This window comes from Letharia lupina (genome assembly GCF_014066315.1).
Source record: "Letharia lupina isolate WasteWater1 chromosome Unknown contig_15, whole genome shotgun sequence".
NCBI classification, from domain to species: domain Eukaryota; kingdom Fungi; phylum Ascomycota; class Lecanoromycetes; order Lecanorales; family Parmeliaceae; genus Letharia; species Letharia lupina.
This window is the reverse complement of record NW_023502984.1, coordinates 917,040-935,002: the sequence shown is the minus strand read 5'-3', so window position 1 is coordinate 935,002 and position 17,963 is coordinate 917,040. Positions and strand designations below refer to the sequence as shown.

The 17,963-nt window shown below is 50.2% G+C and overlaps 7 protein-coding genes across 7 annotated transcripts; 4 read left to right on the top strand and 3 right to left on the bottom strand.

The window, feature by feature from the left end:
- Positions 1-60: 60 nt before the first annotated feature.
- HO133_002663 (uncharacterized protein) lies at positions 61-1,956 on the top strand (the record flags this gene model as incomplete). The annotated part of the gene is made up of 3 exons (XM_037293588.1): positions 61-80; positions 271-814; positions 874-1,956. The coding sequence occupies 3 exons, from the start codon at positions 61-63 to the stop codon at positions 1,954-1,956; spliced, it is 1,647 nt and encodes a 548-aa protein (XP_037150417.1).
- A 910-nt stretch (positions 1,957-2,866) lies between these two features.
- HO133_002662 (uncharacterized protein) lies at positions 2,867-5,230 on the bottom strand (the record flags this gene model as incomplete). Its single annotated transcript, XM_037293587.1, has 4 exons — positions 2,867-3,176; positions 3,233-3,733; positions 3,872-4,372; positions 4,449-5,230. The coding sequence occupies 4 exons, from the start codon at positions 5,228-5,230 to the stop codon at positions 2,867-2,869; spliced, it is 2,094 nt and encodes a 697-aa protein (XP_037150416.1).
- A 610-nt stretch (positions 5,231-5,840) lies between these two features.
- Positions 5,841-7,336, top strand: HO133_002661 (uncharacterized protein; the record flags this gene model as incomplete). The annotated part of the gene is made up of 2 exons (XM_037293586.1): positions 5,841-5,922; positions 5,982-7,336. 2 exons carry the CDS (start codon positions 5,841-5,843, stop codon positions 7,334-7,336), a joined length of 1,437 nt encoding a protein of 478 aa, XP_037150415.1.
- A 467-nt stretch (positions 7,337-7,803) lies between these two features.
- HO133_002660 (uncharacterized protein) lies at positions 7,804-9,267 on the top strand (the record flags this gene model as incomplete). The annotated part of the gene is made up of 3 exons (XM_037293585.1): positions 7,804-8,283; positions 8,336-8,756; positions 8,825-9,267. The coding sequence occupies 3 exons, from the start codon at positions 7,804-7,806 to the stop codon at positions 9,265-9,267; spliced, it is 1,344 nt and encodes a 447-aa protein (XP_037150414.1).
- A 340-nt stretch (positions 9,268-9,607) lies between these two features.
- HO133_002659 (uncharacterized protein) lies at positions 9,608-12,245 on the bottom strand (the record flags this gene model as incomplete). The annotated part of the gene is made up of 3 exons (XM_037293584.1): positions 9,608-10,077; positions 10,135-12,102; positions 12,152-12,245. The coding sequence occupies 3 exons, from the start codon at positions 12,243-12,245 to the stop codon at positions 9,608-9,610; spliced, it is 2,532 nt and encodes an 843-aa protein (XP_037150413.1).
- Positions 12,246-12,791: 546 nt separating this feature from the next.
- HO133_002658 (uncharacterized protein) lies at positions 12,792-13,761 on the bottom strand (the record flags this gene model as incomplete). Its single annotated transcript, XM_037293583.1, has 3 exons — positions 12,792-13,303; positions 13,353-13,590; positions 13,729-13,761. 3 exons carry the CDS (start codon positions 13,759-13,761, stop codon positions 12,792-12,794), a joined length of 783 nt encoding a protein of 260 aa, XP_037150412.1.
- A 448-nt stretch (positions 13,762-14,209) lies between these two features.
- Positions 14,210-15,848, top strand: HO133_002657 (uncharacterized protein; the record flags this gene model as incomplete). Its single annotated transcript, XM_037293582.1, has 4 exons — positions 14,210-14,228; positions 14,284-14,458; positions 14,698-15,099; positions 15,167-15,848. 4 exons carry the CDS (start codon positions 14,210-14,212, stop codon positions 15,846-15,848), a joined length of 1,278 nt encoding a protein of 425 aa, XP_037150411.1.
- Positions 15,849-17,963: the final 2,115 nt, after the last annotated feature.

Here is a 17,963-nt window from a genome sequence, read left to right as displayed (position 1 = left end):
TCGAGGGCACTAAAGGAGACTGGCTTGGGGTAGAATGGGACGAGCCAAGTAGAGGCAAGCATGGTGGAGGTCATAAGGGTGTAAGGTACTTTGAATGTAGGTATGGATTCAAGACTTCTTGTATTTGATTGGCTTTTCATAATCCGTAATGTCCAAGAATGTCTTCTTGTCTTTGCTCGCGATTGCACGACTATCTGCATGAACTCATTTGTTCTATGCGTCAGGTCGTAGCGCTTCTCCTACTGCAGCATCCTTCATTCGCCCTTCTAGACCCAGTGATCAGCCTACTAGCTTTTTTGAAGCTTTGAAGAAAAAGTATGCCTCTGCCAGTGCAGAAGAAATCACGGCAACGGCAAATGAAATCCACATCAGTGGCAAAACCGTGGAGGAGGTCGGCTTCGAAAAGATCCGACGGCAGCTTGCAAAGGTGCAAGAACTTCGTATTGTGGTGTTGGACGGTGCATGTATTGCTGCCGTTGACAGCGATCTCGAGAAACAGAATTTGAAGATCATCGAGCTTGACCTGAGCAGGAATCTGCTCGAAAGTTGGTACGAAGTCACTGCTATCTGCAGTTCTCTCCATTGTTTGCAAAGCCTTAGACTCGAGTACGTCCCCACGACATATCTATATATCTCTAGCATCTCTGCTCACCTCGAGTCCTACAGTGGTAATACATTGAGCCGGCCCCAGGACCCATTCAATAGTGACGAATCACATGGGTCCTATGGACAACTCAAAGAGCTGAGCCTTAACAACCTTGGCTTCTTGCCAGAAACAGCGACTGGAGAAATTGGCAACCTCTCATGGGAATTTGTGAGTAGACCATATTCCTCCTTGGACCACCACTCCTCGGCGCTAACCGAATGCCTCAGATCAAAAAGTTCACGGCCGTATTCCCCTCGCTGACGACCCTTTCTCTCGCCTCCAATAACCTCACCGACATCACGTTGCCCCTTACGACCCCACTTCTCACGAAATTAGACCTTTCTTCCAACGCGTTCACCACCCTCGAGCACATCCGCCCACTAACAGCACTTCCCAATCTCCAAACCCTCTCCCTCCGAGCAAATCCCCTCACATCGCTCTCTTCACCACCAGATATGGGCATCCTCTTCCCAAAGCTCAAGCATCTGGATCTAATATCGACAGTTCTTCCCACTCTTTCCTCTCTCAATCCAATCCCCGTGTCATTCCCAGGACTTACATCACTCCTTACAAACCACACACCACTGATCACCTATCCTTCCGCGTCACTCCATACAATCGCCCGCCTTGCGACACTTACCGAGCTCAATTACTCACAGATCACCCCCCCGGAAAGACAGAATGCGGAGCTCTACTACCTCAGCCAAGTATCGAAGCAGCTCGCTGCCGTCACTGACAATGTCAAGGAGCGCGAGGTACTGGAGGAGCACCCACGATGGAAGGAGCTGTGCGATATCCACGGCGAGCCGACCATCATCAGAACGAACGATGCCGACGCGGCCGACGCAGGAACACTGGCAGCACGAGTGACGGAATTCGTATTCCAAATCAGCAAACAAGACCTGCAAAGAGCGCGAAAGCACGCTCAGAGCATAGACGGCCATTCAGGCGAGAATACCGCGAAGAATGACCCCGGCCACGATGCTCCCATCGTCGAAAAGACGAAACTCATCCCCCGCACCGTAGACGTCTACCGCCTCAAAGGCATCGTAGGCCAACTCTTCAGCATCAGACCCATGTCGGTGAAGCTGATTTGGGAGACGGAGGAGTGGGATCCTGTGGGTGAGGGGGACGGGGGGTGGAGTGTCAGTGAGGACGAGTCCGACGAGGAAAGCCGGTTGGAAAGGAAGGACAAGAGGAGAGAGAAGGAAATGTGGAAGAGGAGGGAGATGGAGCTGGTGGATGGGACGAGGGAGGTGGGGTTCTTTGTCGAGGGGAAGCGTGCTAGGGTGAGGGTTGAGTCGCGCTGAGGCCGTTCCTGATGCTGTGCACTGGCATTTGCAGCAGAGGGCGTTCTCGCATATCTGCGTTGCTGCAGTGTGCACATGCCAGGGTAAAGTCGCCGGAAAAGGTCGTAGTCGGAGCGGTATCGAGACCCAAAATGCTGGTAATTTCGTATCGATTGAAGAGCTTCTTTTTGCTTAACGTTTTTCTCCAATCGGGCTGGCGACCCGACTTCGGCGTCAAAATTCAAAAAAGTCTAGTCACTGGTGACTGCCACTTTTTCTAATGGCTCGCGTAAGGTTCGAGAGCACTAAGCATCATATCGGAGGTGCACGTGTCAGACCGTGTCAGACCGCTGAACAGGAAGGGACTTTGACTACGCGTATCTCCCTCAATAAAATTCAGCGCAGAAAGGGCTGGGTGTTGGATATTCCTTTCTATTCGATTGCTAGTGTATGCTATGAGAATTTTTAGAGCTTCTGCTCTACAGGCCAAATGCTGCAGAGAGAGAGCTGGCTGATCGTACGGTGATTTTGCACTCTTTCTCCACGAGGGGTACTGAAGACACCGTAAATGAGACGATGGATTTGCACTATACTCCAGTGTTTGCATGGATGCTATAGACACCGTATGTGTAAGCCCTGATGATGCGAGATGCGATTAGAAACTGCTCAGCAGCTTCTCGAAACCCGAAATTTTTGCCTCCTGTGGACTATGATGACCATGATGAGAAATTGCACCCCTGATCCGCCGCCTATGCCGGAATTTTCGATTCGCCATTCTTGAGATCGAAATCGATGCCCACACTGATTGTTTGAAACCCCCAATCGCACTACTCGTGCTGTCCAGGATCCGCAAAAATCGTACTTTGATTGATCAACTCTCCGGGCGCTATTAAGCGAGGTAACTCACTCCTGGATAGCACGAGTATGTAATTCAAGCTTCATTCATGCCCTTGAACCTCTTGAACGTGTACCCAATGAATGGCAACGCCATGTCAGCAGATTGCTGGTCGTCTAGAGACTCGGCTTGGGCACGGACTAGTGCAGAATCGTCATTTTGATTAATATCGTCGATTGGGAAATAGGACACGTCAGTGGCGGATTTGAGGTTTGGTTCGAAGGGAGCGCGGATGGAGCGGAGACCGTTCCAGTCAACACCGTGGAAGAAGGGGTGTGCTTTGATTTCGATACTGCCACCCGGACCGCCTTGAGAGCCGAGACGGTCTTGGACGTCGCAAAGCATGCTGTGGGGTACTGTCAGCTTGAGGGACAAGGAAGGGTGGATCAGAGAACCATGTACCTCCGGATGCACTCCTCCGCGATAGGCCACGAATTACGGTTAGCGGGGTCGTCAGCCATCGGGTTATCTTCAGGGAAGTACAGTGTTTGCTTCCAGTTGACAATCTTTCGGTAGGTGTCATGGGCATCCTCGGCACAGAATGGAGGCCAGCCGATCAAGCACTCAAACATGATAGCTCCGACGGACCACCAGTCACAGCTGAAGGAGTAGCCTTGGCCAGTGAAGATCTCAGGAGCGATGTAGTCGGGGGTACCAACGGTGGAGTAAGCTATGCGACGACGAGATTGGCGCCATGTCGTGATCGCTTGGCGGCTCATAGTGATATTGAGCTGGTCTAGCGAGAGTGAGTTGCGATTGTCGCGAGCCTTGTTCGAAGTTCCCTTAATCAGGTTTTGGTAGTAGGAGTTGTCGTGTTCCTTGTGGAAGCCAGTGGATAGACCGAAGTCCGTGAGCTTGACGTGTCCACCACGATCCAGAAGTATGTTGTCTGGCTTGATGTCACTGAAATGATATTAGCAAATGAGACCAAACTCATGCGCCACTGAAAACAGGGAGCAGCGTGCTGGGGTTGTACGGGAAAGTGATGTCATGCTGGAGGACGGAGTTCTAGACGCAGAGGCAATTCAAAAAAGCACGTACCGATGAATAAAGCCATGCTTGTGTACAGCTTCAATGGCAAGAATGATCTCGGCAATGTAGAATCTCGTTATCGGAACGGAGAAGATCTCATACTTGATGAGCATAGTCATAAGATCCCCTCCTGGCAAGAACTCCATCAACATGTAGAGTTTGCTCGTATCCTGGAATGTCGTGTATAGCTTGACGACCCATGGACTGTCAGACTCGGCCAGGATATCGCGCTCTGCACGTACATGTGCAAGCTGGTCTTTCCTGAACATCTCGGCTTTGTTTAGTGACTTCAGCGCGTAGATCTTGCCGTCTTTTATACGGGTGACGAGCTTCACCTCTCCAAATGCACCCTTACCAATCTTCTTTACCGTTATAAAGTTTTCGGGTTCTTCTTTGGTGCGGAGGAAACGAAGGTATCGCGCTTCAGCACTGCCAGCCTTCTCATTTTGACGGATCTTTTCTTGCTCAGAGTGCCTATCACTCTTCAGGAACTCATCAAGCTCCCGAGCGCTGAACATAAAACCCGATGTCAGGAAACGATCCGTAGCTATGAGCGCGTGACCGTCTAACACAAGGAAGAGCTTACCGAACATTTCGATCACGAGCACGAGAGATGTTCTCCTTGAAGAAAGATTCGACCAGAGCGTGCAGTCCCTGGCCGCGCTTCACGACGTTGGAAGAGTATTTTTCTGGGTTCTTTTCCGGTGGCTGTTCCTCAGGGGGAGCACTGTACAGAGAAGCTCCTGAGAGGGTGCCATTCGACAAGGAAGGCGCCAACGTGGCCGAATTATTCGACTGGTTGGAGGTAAAGTTGTGCTGGTTACGAGCCAGCTGGCCCTGATTCTGTTGACCGTTTGGGTATAATCTCGAACTCGGAGATTGTTGACGAGCGAATGGACTTGCTTGACGCTGAGGTGTTCCAAGATTCTGGTTCGAGAATTGGCGTGCGAGGCCGGAAGTAGGATCATTGGCATTGTAGCCAGTCTGACGTTGCTGATAGGATGGCTGAGGAGCTAGGACATTTGGTTGCGGATATTGAGGCTGGGGCTGAGGCTGAGGCTGAGGCTGGTACTGGTACTGGTTCGGTTGCTGGTACGATGTCTGAGGCTGGCTGTACTGAGCCTGGTATCCGCCCGTGGGGAAGTAGCTGCCATTTGGACCGCCGTAAGGGCTCTGAATCTGGGCACCGACGTAATCATTGGCGGCCTGGCCGCCGGGAAAGACTGAGTGAGGGAAGTTGGAAGGTGTGGTTGGAAAGACACGCTCGTTAGTAGGTGTATAGTTCCGATCATTGTTATAGCCGCTGCCTCCGCCTATTCCACCAAAATTGAGGTGGAGTTGCTTCTTTGGGTCGATATTTCGATCCATAATGGGTGACGGTGGTGGTTGTTGTTTCTGGTGTGTACGGGGTTGACCGTGAGCGGACAGCGGACAGCGGACAAAGTGTCACGGGAATGAGACAGGAGACGCGCTAGCATTTTGGTCGCGAAGAAGGAAGAAGTGATACTTTTGCGGGATAAGTTGCCGGTCAATCAGAGACAGCGGTGTGGAATTTCTAAGCCAAAATACTAGCAATTGGCAAGTACTACTACAGCGACTTCTACTCTACATGTACACAGGGGGCCCCCCAGAAAGAAAGATCAAGAATATTGAGAGATATAATAGAGGCAATTGGCAAGCTGTAGCTAAGTTTCATACTTCTAAAATTATACTTCTAAAATTACATAAGAATTCAAAGTAAAAGATATATATTCACTTGCGATGAGTACTGATCACTGACTGCTTGAGGCCATGACAATAAATAATTCAGGAGGACGCATACAGTACATTGCATTGACGGCCATGTGTTCCGCTGGTTCGGGACGGCGCCATTGCGGCATCTAGACCATCTCGGGGTAGACCTCCCGAATAAACTTTTCTGCTGGAGCATGATGACTTTCCTTCCCAGCTTGAGGTGGCCTGGATGAGTGCTTCAATCATGACAGAGAAGCCTCCATCGAAAGATGCCTCCCCCGCCGCCTCTTCCAAGGCGGCGGGCAATCCAGCGCTTCGAATGATGGGTGGGTCAACGTTAAAAGGACCATCAAGAGAAGTAGGCTGATAAACCAAAAACATACAGGACTACCAAATTTCAAATTCAAGCTACCCTCTCGCAATTGGCTTATCTTTGGGACGATAACTGGCTCCTTCACTTCGACGCTTCTGTATGACCGCTATCACAAGAGGAAAGCGCAGCGAAAATGGTGCACCTTGGTCTCCCATCTCGCACAAGAACCTTTGCCTGTCAACATGATGCCCCGGAGAATCACCATCTTTCTGACCGCGCCACCTGGGGATGGACTTCGAGTATCTCGAGACCATTTTCATGAGTATATTAAGCCTATATTGGTGGCTGGAGCTATGGATTGGGATGTCGTTGAGGGCCGCAGAGAAGGAGAGGTAAGGGCAGGACTTGCGGAGAAGATAAGAAAACTTCGAAAACGAAATGGCGAGACTTCGCAAGCTGAGTCTAGTGAAGAGAGCCAAGAAGATTTGTACCAGGAAATGCGGAAAATGGCTGGAATCAAGGATTGGGATGGCGTGCAGGGCGATCTGGTTCTGGGCAGACACACCTGGAAGGAGTACATACGTGGTCTTCACGAGGGCTGGCTAGGACCCTTAGACGAAGTTCAACCTCCCGAACCAGAAACAACAGATCTACAACCGCTGGCACCTCACTCTCCAGACTCCCCCCTTCCAGAGATGCCAGCTTCAGGAACACCCTCCTCTTCTCCACCCCAAACCGACCCACCAACGCCCGAACTTCCGTCTGAAAAGCCTACTGGAAAGCCTGAAAAACCACCCATCACGCCTCCTTACATTACGCCTTTCGAATATGCGTCTTCGCGAGCGGCTCCCACGCTCCCTACTTCCCTCTCCCCATCACTGCCCGTCGCTCTTCCCCACCTCCTCGGCTTCTTCAACTTTCCTATACGCATCCATCGCTTCCTCACCCGGCGGCACCTCGCTAACGCCACCGGCGCCTCTGTTGCAGCTCTAGTCCTCGCATCTCATTCACGCCCATTTACCCAATCCACCGACTTCGCTTCTGCCACCGACCCAGACGACGATGCCTCGCCCAGCATGAATGACCAGACTGAAAGTGCTGTCACGCAAATAAAAGAAGTGTGGGAGCAAGAAGTGGTATTAAGGGAGGAAGAGTCAGAGTGGCATAAGAGCGCTTGGAAGTCAAATGAGGAGGGAGATATGAGGGAGAGAGTGTGGCAGGAAAGGATGGTTGTTGACGGAAGGATTGGGAGTAGGATGAAATGTTTCGAACTGAGAAATGGTCAAGAGGAAGAGGCGGCGAAGCTCGATGCGGCAAAACGACAAGAGGATGAAGGATATGTAGAGAGGGCAAAGAAGTGGGCTGGCTTGGGTTCAAAAGAGAAGCCTGGGTGGGAGACGGGTCTTGAGGGAGATGAAAGCGCGTGATGATATACCTGTACAGTTGAAGGAGCTTTTGCATTGCGGCGGCGCCAACATTTCTGGACTAAGTTTATGTATTCTACCAAGTCTTTCGATTCCTGGATGCTGAGTGGATACAGGTTAAAGAAATTCCCCTCTCAGCTACTTAATTTCCCCAAATTTCGAATGACCAGCCTTTTTTCGCTCCGAATCCTCCACTTCTTCGCATCTCACTCATATTTTCAATAGGACGATGGCATGGAACATAGCAATTATCATTATCATGCAGGTCTTTCTAGACCTTTGCTCTGATTGGCCAAAACGAATCTCAGGAACGGGCAATGCACCGCCGATCTTGCCGCGCACTAAATTCCCCACGCGACGCCTTAATTCCGTCCAAAATTCGATGTCGTAAACAAGTTTCCTCATTTTCGCGGCAATGGCATTTTTCATTTCCCTTCCCCTGTCCTTACCTCCCCTTAGCAATCATCATCATGGTCCACAAACCCCTAACTAACGGCCATGCAACTTCAGACTACAAGCCTGATGATCTCGAAGCTGCCATCAGTGCATCGCGCCGAAAACCTCGATTCAAAGATATTGTAAATGCCGCTGTCCATGACGATTTTCATGGCGAGCTTAAGCGCAAGTTGAAAGATGGCGTCGATCGCGATGAGCTGGAAAAGTACCGCAAGTCTATCTCGGAACTGAGTGAGATCAAGGACAAGAAAGTGCGGGCTTTCTATGAACAGCAGAATGAGAGATTGAATGACTGGCTCGAGGTCGATACCTTAGTGATGAGTATGGCTGATGACGTGCTGGACTCAATGAACCCGCAGGATGCTGATGGAGATGGGGTTGCGGAGATCGGCGGGGCGTTGAAAACCACCAAAGGCGATATTGATCCTTTGCTGCCGGAGGATGAGAGAGAAAGGAGGAAGACTGGGGAGAGGAGGGCTAAGTGGGCTATCAATGTACGGTCGTGCGGCTATTACCCTTATGAGTCTTTCCACTGATCATCTTCAGATCAACGTAATTGCGAACATAATCCTCCTCACTGCCAAAATCATCGCCGCCTTCGCGTCCTCCTCCCTCTCGCTCATAGCTTCCCTCGTGGATTCCGCTCTTGATCTGCTGTGCACTTTGATCATCTGGACCACGAACAAGCTCGTCCAATGGAAGATTCGACGGCTGCGGCACAAATTCCCCGTCGGTCGGCGTCGCCTAGAACCACTGGGTATACTCGTGTTCTCCATCATCATGATTGTCTCTTTCCTTCAAATATTGCAAGAGTCGGTCACAAAACTGCTGCCCGGAGGGCCGAGGGATGCAGCGACCCTACCTCCCGTGGCGATCGGTGCCTTAGTTGCTACGGTGGTGATAAAGGGCATCATCTGGTTCGGTTGCATCCGCGTCAAAACCACCCAGGTTCAAGCATTGGCGCAAGGTACCACCCCCCCCCCTCAATCTTTCCCAAAATAATCCCTTCAAACCCCTTCTGACAGACCCTTTCAGACTGCAAAACCGACGTTGTCTTCAACACCCTCTCCCTCCTCTTCCCCCTTCTCGGCCACCAATTTTCCCTCTGGTGGCTCGACCCCGTCGGCGCCGCCCTCCTCTCCCTCTTCATAATCTACGACTGGGCCGAAACCTGTTTCGAAAACGTCGCCCGCCTCACCGGCTCCGCCGTTTCCCCCAACGTCCTCAAAAAGGTCACGTTCCTCGCCTGGCGTTTCGCCCCCGTCGTAGACGCCTACAAAACGATTACGGCTTACCACGCGGGTGATGGAGTGTGGGTTGAGATGGACATTATGCTCAAAGAGGAGACGAGGTTGAGTAGGGCGCATGATATAGCGGAGACGTTGCAGTATTGTTTGGAGGGTCTAAGCGAGGTAGATAGGGCGTTCGTCAGTGTCGATTATACAAGTCAGGGGCCTACAGGGCATGCCGAGGGATGAGGGTAGATGCATAGCGAGGGAGCATTCGTCTCCTGGCATTCTAGCGGGTCACTGAGTATCCAGCTCAACACGAGCGCAGCATGGGCAGGGCTGCATAGCATCGGCGTAAAGTTTAGGGTATTTCAGCGGTACTATACTAGTCCATTTCATACGTTCATCTTCCACCTCCTTTTCTCTTACTTTCCTTTCCGTTCTATCTGAGGTACACCAAGATCATCTTGAGATCGCAGATGTGATCAATTAAGATGCAGAGAGTCACGCCAAATACAACTTCGGTCCATCGCTCGCGCCAGTGCAATCCTCTTTCTTCCTTCGGAATTTGTCCAGCCGGGTCGGACGTTCAGTCTCCTTTCTTCTTAAGAGCGGTAGCTTCAGGCCATCTTTCGTGCGCCGCAGCCAGATAGTCATCTCGGTACTGATCCTTTGCCTTCCATTCTTTCAGCAGCTCCAACCCTCGTACAGCATCCTCTAGACTACTCCCTTCAAGTGCTAGCGTCCTGATGACATCCTGCTGGTTCTTGTCGCTACTGCTCGGATCCAGAAGTTGCCTCACCTTTAGGCATGCTTGCACATGCGGGGCACTCATATGGTGTTTTTGCAGGAAGTCATCGTTGTGTTTCGAGAGGTCGGCAGTGGCGGGAAGAACTGGGTCAAATTCGGCAGCGATAACTTCTTGAACTTTGCGGTCCGGTGGTTCGGTCTGTGTACGGAAGGTGTGTCCAAGGCGAATGGCTTGTTCGTGGGTAGTTGGGTCTGAGGACGAGAGGGCGTTGGATGCTAGGAGAGTGCGGAGCGCAAGCAGGTATTTCTCTGCAAGCGGATTAGTCCTTCATCGAACTTGCAATACTGGCCTTGGCGTGCACTTACTTCGCCGGAGGAACACCTCGAAACCCACCTGCTGGGCCTTAATGTTTTTTGGGCTGAACTCGAGAAGTGGCGTGACGAACTTCATAGCCTCTACAAGAGGCTCTGACGTCTGCAACAGCTTCTCGCCTTTGGGGTCTTTATCCTCTTTCTTAGGATCGCCGTTCTGATCAACGGCTCCAGGCTTCTTGGAGTCCTTTCTCTCCGCTTCCTCTTTAGCCTGCTTCTCCTGGTCCTTCTTCGCCTTTTTCTGCGCTTTCTTACGTTCCGCACTATCCATCTTCTCTCCGTTCACTCCGTTGGTCATCTTAGCATGAGCAAGATCGGGTTGATCATGGAGCACTACGTATATCCGTGCAGCCGAGACCGCAGCACGCGTGAAGAAAGGATGTTCTCGAAGATGGTCCTCCCACCTCATCATATCAACGTATGCTCGGATTTGACCCTTTCGCAACGAAAAGCTATGGAAATCAAATTGATCTTCTTGCCATATCTCAAAAATTGTGGAGATGGACGTGAATCTTTTCAGAGCTAGACCGAGGTTGCCTTGACGTATATATGATTCGCCGTCTTCTGTTATGTACCAAACACACTGCATGTCATGGAGATCTCCAAGAGGTCCACCCAAAGCTTCGTTCCTTGTGAATTTGCCCATGTTTTGGATAGCTGCTTTGTTCTCATTATTTCGTAGTTGATACTTCGCGGCCTTAGTATTGATATATCGATCTCTGACGTCCAGTGTCCTGCCTTCCTCCATCAGCTCTGCAGCTTTCTGGAGGTTGCCGTAATGTTTCCATATCCTAGCTTTCGTCATATGGTACTCCACAGATTCTGGTGCCGAGCTTAGGGCCTCATTAATGTATTTCATGGCTTTTGGCAAGTCCCGACTCAAACGATAGTTGTAATGCTGAGCTAAGAAGTATCGTACGGAAGGTGTGAACAGGTCTGAGTCGCCATTGATTTGCCTTTCAGCTGATCCATTAGCTTGGGTATTGAGCATGCCAGCTGCGTAACCCTCTACCAAATCCTGTATCGTGTCCCGCTTTTGAGAGTCGGAGTATAAAGCTTTCACATTGTTGAAGGTCGACCAGACGCCCTTATGCAGCATACGTTGCAGGTACTGGTCGGCAGCTTCGCGAAACTCATCACCCTCCAGAAACTCCAGGGGTATCCTCGTCGCAGCATCTCCTCTGGGATTGTCTTTTGCAACGTCTCCGTACAGCTTTGTAAGTTCTTCGACGTTGGACTTATCGAGCCCCAAGGCCTCTTCAAGTCCTTCAAAATACGCTCGGTACTCTGCGTTGCGTTTCAGCAACAGATGATACGCCTTTGCTGCCTCTTCTTTCCTACCCAAGTTAAGTAGGTATTGCGCCCGTAGCTCCATCACTGATGTCCGGTCTGGATTGTTCTTTGCTGCTGCGTCCAAGTGCTCCAAAGCACGCTCCGTCTCGCCCATCTCCGCGATTATAGAATTCTTGTACAAGATAGCCTCGGCGTGCTCGGTGTCGGTCTTCGGTGGCGGAGACTTCAGAGTCTCTTCGTAGGTCGTCAAGGTCCTCTCCGCATTGGCAAGATCCCCTGCTAGATGCTGTGCGACTGCCAGCGCCGTCCAATTCTGCCTCCAACCAGTCCGCTGTTGTAAGATTGCTCGTCGGCTCTGTAAGTAACCTTGGTAGTCTCGCATCTGTATTTGCAGCAAAGCCAAGTCCTTCTGTATCTGCTGTGATTCCGGCTCCAGCTTCAGCGCAAATTTGTATGCTTTGATTGCCTCTTCGAAGTTTTTGGCTGATCGGTAAAGAAGACCGTAGACGTGCCAACAGACATGCGATTTCATGGAGTTTTTAAGTGCCACTTTCGCCAATGCAAATGCTTCCTCGGAGTTCCCCTGCGAGTTGATGATGAGCGCTTTCATGGCGATGGTGTCGCCATGATCAGGGCTTTTTCGTAGGATCTGGTCAGCAGCTTTCAGACCTTTTGAAGCGGTCAGCCTAGCACGCCTCTTTTCCAGCTTCTCGCCTACCTTTCTTGTACTGTTTGTTCTCGTAGTTCTTGACCACCTGGGTGAAAAGCGAGCGCTCTTTCGAGGCCAATGGCTGTGGGGGAGGCGGAGCCATGTTGAGTTAATGGTGAGAGCTGTAAAATAGCAGAATTCGGTGAGGGATGATATATGGGTATTTTCTGCTTTTTTCAAGCAGCTGTCTCAGTAAGGAGAACAGGGCCAGTGCTCGGGATGGCCCTGTAAGTTGAACTGCCCTGATTCAAAGTCTCTCGAGCATGCCATTAGTCTTTCTGACGAATCCTTTCTTCCGTGTGAAGCAAACACTCTATAACGACAATCCTATCCACAAGCCTAGACCATTAGGCAATGATGTAGATGTAAGGTTCTTGCAACACCGCAGCTCCGCAGAATCGGGCATAAGCGAGGGTTTACCCGCAGCAGCCAAGGAAATTTTTGTTCCTACTGTCGCTTCACGAAGACTTGAATTATATATGTCACTTGATTTGACATATCTTACTATACACAAGCTTCTAAATTAAACTCCAAAGTGGATTGTCCATAAACCATCAAAGTGCCACTGCATGGCATTGAGCCAGTGACGCCGTCGCTAATGCTCTCATCATGCTATACCACCTCTGATACACTTACACCAGCATAATCCCTATCGATCAGCTTCTCTGTCATGTCTCCACTTGTTCAACGCTTCCTCCCACCCGGTCCCGGGGTCACCGCATCTTTCTGACACCAGACTCCACGTTCGTGATCTTATGATGCCCTCTACGCTCCTTTCATTCCTGATGAGATTCGCCAGTAGCTCCGTCCTTGCTTCCCTCGGAAAGAAGCGCCCCGAATATGGGTCAAGGCGCTCATCTACCACCCGTTCCCTCTCCTTTGCCGACTCAACCTGCTTTAGAGCTAGATCAGGGTCACTTGGATCCAAGGCGACGCCTGCACAATAGTTGAGAACATCAGATCTCGTCTGCCAACTTCGGAAGAGCACCTCATTCTTGAAGCTTTGACATGCTTGTGGATCTGTAGGCCGTCTCTCAACAGGCCGTATCTGCCGTTCTGACGTAGTAGCTGGATCCCATGGTTTCCTCGAGGGTGTCATCAAAGCATTGAGGTTCTGTATTATGGAATCATCAATCATGCCCCTAGATAGTCGGAGGAAGTCTTGGAGACTGTCAGCCAAAGTCTGCAACTGTTGCCTGCTCGAGCCTACCTTGAAGAGCTGTCTGATTGAAGCAGAATTGCGGTGTGAGATTCGGTCGGCTTGGAGGCTCTGACATCCTCTTTTGCGCTTGAATAGGAGCAGTGTGCTTTTCGCGCTGCTTTTCACTCTTCACTGTGACCCAGAAGAGCCCCGCCACCTTGAACAATGTCCAGCTACTGAGGGAATGTTGGGCACGCTGACTTCGCAGGACTTGCCCGTAGCTGGTGATCCGCAGAGGTAGTTGACACTCGAAAATGGTGTGCAAAAACAAAGGAGAATGGTATATATGCTTGAAACCAAAATCACATCAAATGAAGTCTTTTTGGACGCCTGCGATGATGCTGCCAAGAGATGGCAATAATTCAGCTAGATTAAGCGCGCTCACTAGGCGAGCCGCGGAGAGGGCGTCATTCGACATCTTGGCGCGGACTTTTGGCGCAGGCCTAGCTAGGAATAAATATCTGCAGGGGCTGCCTGCGACGCTTAGATGGGGGTGCGAAATCTCAAATCACCGCGAAATTGCGAATGATCGATATATGCGCTACGCGAGGTCTTGGCGAGATTCGAGCGGGATTGACGACGCGTTCTTAATATTGGCATTTGGCCCATTGGGGCAGACCCTTTCCAACTCCTTGGTAAGCATGATATCAGCGTAGATGCTAGTCTCACTGAACGTCTGGGAAGCTAAGAAACCGTTGTCGCTCGAATCCACCTTCTGCCTGCCACACAAAATTAAATCGCGTTGCGTGCATCTTGAAGAGAGCGAATCTTACTATTTGAGACTCAAGATTTGTTTCAGTCCACGAGCAGTCTCGTGATTCAAGCGCCTCAGTCTACACGTTTTTCGCCTGGATTTGACCTTCAAGATGCCTGAAATTGGCGAAGGTATTACCATTGCATTTTCCGAAGACCGAATCAATGCTGACATCATGGTGGCAAGTCGCTCGTGTCGTCAACTACATACATAAACATCTTGTCGGGAAGACATTGGCTAAAGTGAAAGCCCAGCACGATGAAAATGTCTACGGCAAGGTGGGATGTTCAGCTGAAGCATTCGAGAAGGCTTTAACGGGCAAGAAGGTCGTAGATGCCAAACAGCAGGGCAAGTACTTTTGGTAAGTTCCAGCCGCCTCATACATAGATGTCAAGTTGCCATCACGCCTGATGATTCATTTTCATACTGGAATATCCACCAATGTTTTACGGTCTGGGCTCTCATTCTGTTAATTCGTCCTGTATGTGCAAGATATATCGAAATCAGGCTGGTTGCATCAGGTCGTCCTCATCGTCTCTCTTCAGCTTGAGCACCGTAGTCTAGGTTTCACATGGACTTGGTTCTAAGTGATCTGTACAGGATGGTTATGTCATCACCTCCGCACCCCCTAATGCACTTCGGAATGGCAGGCTGGCTCAAGATCAGGGATGAAGAAACAGCCTACTACAAGCCTGCAAAGCCCGAAGAATCGCCAGAATGGCCGCCTAAGTACTGGAAATTTGCACTCGAGACCGCCGAAGAGCCAAAATGTGAAGCTGCATTCGTTGACTTGCGGAGATTTGCAAGAATTCGACTCATCGACTGTGCTGCTGATCAAATGCGGAATGTCTCGCCGCTTCTGGAGAACGGTCCTGATCCCGTCATTGATAAGGGTATTGTGACAGAGGAGTGGCTAGCTGAAAAGCTAGGAAGCAAACGAGTTCCAGTCAAGGCACTTCTGTTAGATCAAGCAAATATTAGTGGTATTGGCAATTGGGTTGGGTGCGTGCTTCTTGAATTCCAATCAAGATTCCTATGGTCTTGCTATGGACGCTAATTTGATCGGCAGGGACGAAATCATGTACGATTCGAGAATTCACCCCGAACAGTACAGTAACACCCTGACTCCTGCCCAAATCAAACAACTTCACAAATCCATCCACTACGTTTGCTCTTTCGCTGTGGACAATCTGGCAGACTCTAGCAAATTTCCCGAGGAGTGGCTCTTCAAACATCGATGGGGTAAAGGAAAGAAAGACAGCTCGACAACCTTGCCCAACGGTTCGAAATTTGTCTTCCTAACAGTGGGAGGGAGGACCAGCTGCGTGGTCCCGAGCGTGCAGAAGAAGACGGGACCGGTGGCGGGAGACGTCAAGAATGAAGCGGACACAGAAGATGCGGATGGTGAAAAGAAAGCGAAACCGAAGGGCAGCAAGAAGGTTTTGAACCCCAAGGAAGTGGAGACAGACGAGATAGAGGTCGAGCCAGCGAAAAAAGGCTCAAAAGGAAAGAAGCGTACTCTCAAGGCAGAAGACGAAGAGCCTACTGTAAATAGCCACGAGCCCAATGAGAAAGCGAGCAAGCCGGCGATCAAGAAGCGGAAATCGAATAACAAAGCCGACACCAATGGAGCTATGGAGCCGAAGAAGCCGAGCAAGGCAAAGGCTGATACAAATGGAAACCATGGTGAACCGGAACCCGAGAAGACTGAGCGACGGAGGTCTGGTAGGGTCAGCGGCAAGGTTGCCTGACTTTTAAAAACCGACAGTGGAGTGTATAGTTAATGGACGATGGTATAGAACGGTGCTGTGTACATTAGGGTGTAGTTGTCAGCTTGCAAGTGTGCCCGATTTGCACCATTATTCATTGGCAGTCTAGGTCGGTATGTCACCAAGACTGTACCTCTGTTTGACGAGTCGAAAACAAGGACACGATAAAGGGTATTTCGAAAGCTTTAGTCCTTCCGAATGCTTCTAAGAGTCCTCGTGCGTATTGCTTTCCTCAATAGCTTGTCGTTATCGTATCGGGTGTCAAGCTGCCTGTCTCGAAATTAGACGAAAAGTGTCAGTGGCAGCAGTATGAATTTTTTTGAGCAAAGAGTCCATAGCCAAAGGCTGATCTCCTGGGTGTTTTCTAATTCTCTTTTCAAAACATAATTCCACCATCCGTCCCATAAATGAGTATGGAGTTGGCTCGCACGGTGTGCTCGATAGTCGGGTATGCCTTCATATCTAGGTGCGAGAGTACAACGGCGGCAGGGATTAATGTTTCTGCAGACCCTTTCCAAGCGAGACTAAGGATATCGACATCTGGGACGTTCTTGATTCGTTTGAGGAAAGCTGCTCAATAGTTCAGTACCCCTAATGCTTCCTAAATATGGCATTACCAACAGATGACATGTTTTAGCGCCGGCTAGATGACCTCAATGATGGCCACAAAACTCCATATTGGGCTGCCTCTTTCGCGGATATACTTCCCGTTGAGGAACATGGTCTTATGCGAAGTATCCATCGTGCCTTGCGGTATCGATCCTGTCCTGACCGAATTGTATGCTTTGTACAAGGCGAACACTGACCTGATGCACCTCAGGAAGGTCAGAAGGTTTAACAACTATTATCCGTTGCCGGGCATATTCAAAGAGCATATCAAGCTGATTGGAGTCCTTCGCCGCACGGACGGTCGATATTGTGAGTGCTTGTGCTTTGCTGACCGTACACTTGAGCCAGCACTGACCAGTGATGCTATGGTGCTCCAAGCCATCAGGTACGCAAACGAAAGAAATCAGACGGTAAATCATATTTTACTCGACTGGCCGCCAGACTTTACGCCACACTTCCATGTGTATGTGACACAAGGAGGTCGAGAGATTGCCAGTTTTCCTGATTGTGCAAGAGATGATATTACATCAGCAGACAGACGGAGTGGAGGCAGTACTGCTCAAGAAAGAACGTCAGAACATACTTCCTGCGAGGCGGCACCAAACTCTGATAGCAGCTGCGGTGTCATGTAGACCGTCTCAAACCACGAGGGCATTGGGTTTAGACTCAGGGTCTGTGTTTTGTTTGATATGGTTTACAGGCAGCCGCAAATCGTCAAACAACGGGGTCTATCCCTGAGATAGTTGCTGAATCAAAGTTTGCTCCGCTAGGGGCGCAAATACATCATGGGCTGACCCTCCAATATAATCGCCCACCATCCTACACTTTGAGACAAGGCGGGTCTTGAGAGACCGGATTTGATGCTGGAAGATAGTCTTAGTTCAAGGGAGCAGAACAGCAAGTACCAGGAGCGTGAAGCCTAATAGATACGTCACAACGGTTTCCTTCCTCTTCTGCAGCTAATCTAGCCTACATCAATCCTTGGAACTCTCCCATCATCTCGATGACGCCGCTTAGCTTTGAGGAAGTCGTTCTCGTGGTGTGTAAAGATGATCGTATTGCTTGCTACGAGATTGCTATGTATCTGGCCAAGCTAGCTATGTGTGGCCTGGCAAAACGCCACTTCGGCTATTGCCTCTTCCACAAGCGCCCCCTTTTGATATGCGAGCTACCATGTGAGATTGACAAAGGCTGATGAAGTAGGACCGTCTGCCATATGAGCGACCCCTCCTCCTCCAAACAAAAGGAAAACCAGCATGATGTCATAAAGTCGTTAGAATTGTAGCAAAGAACCAAGCCTTGAGCCAAAGAATCAAGCTCTGAGCCTAGCATCACCGAACTTGCCTGAAATGGAAACCAAAGAACTAGCAATTCCATAGCTTACCCACAAACCCCGAATCCTTCTCCGCCATCTGCTTCACTACTATACGAAGCCCTCCATTGATCCACGACTTCGCCCCATCAATATCTGGACTCCTTTGAAACTTT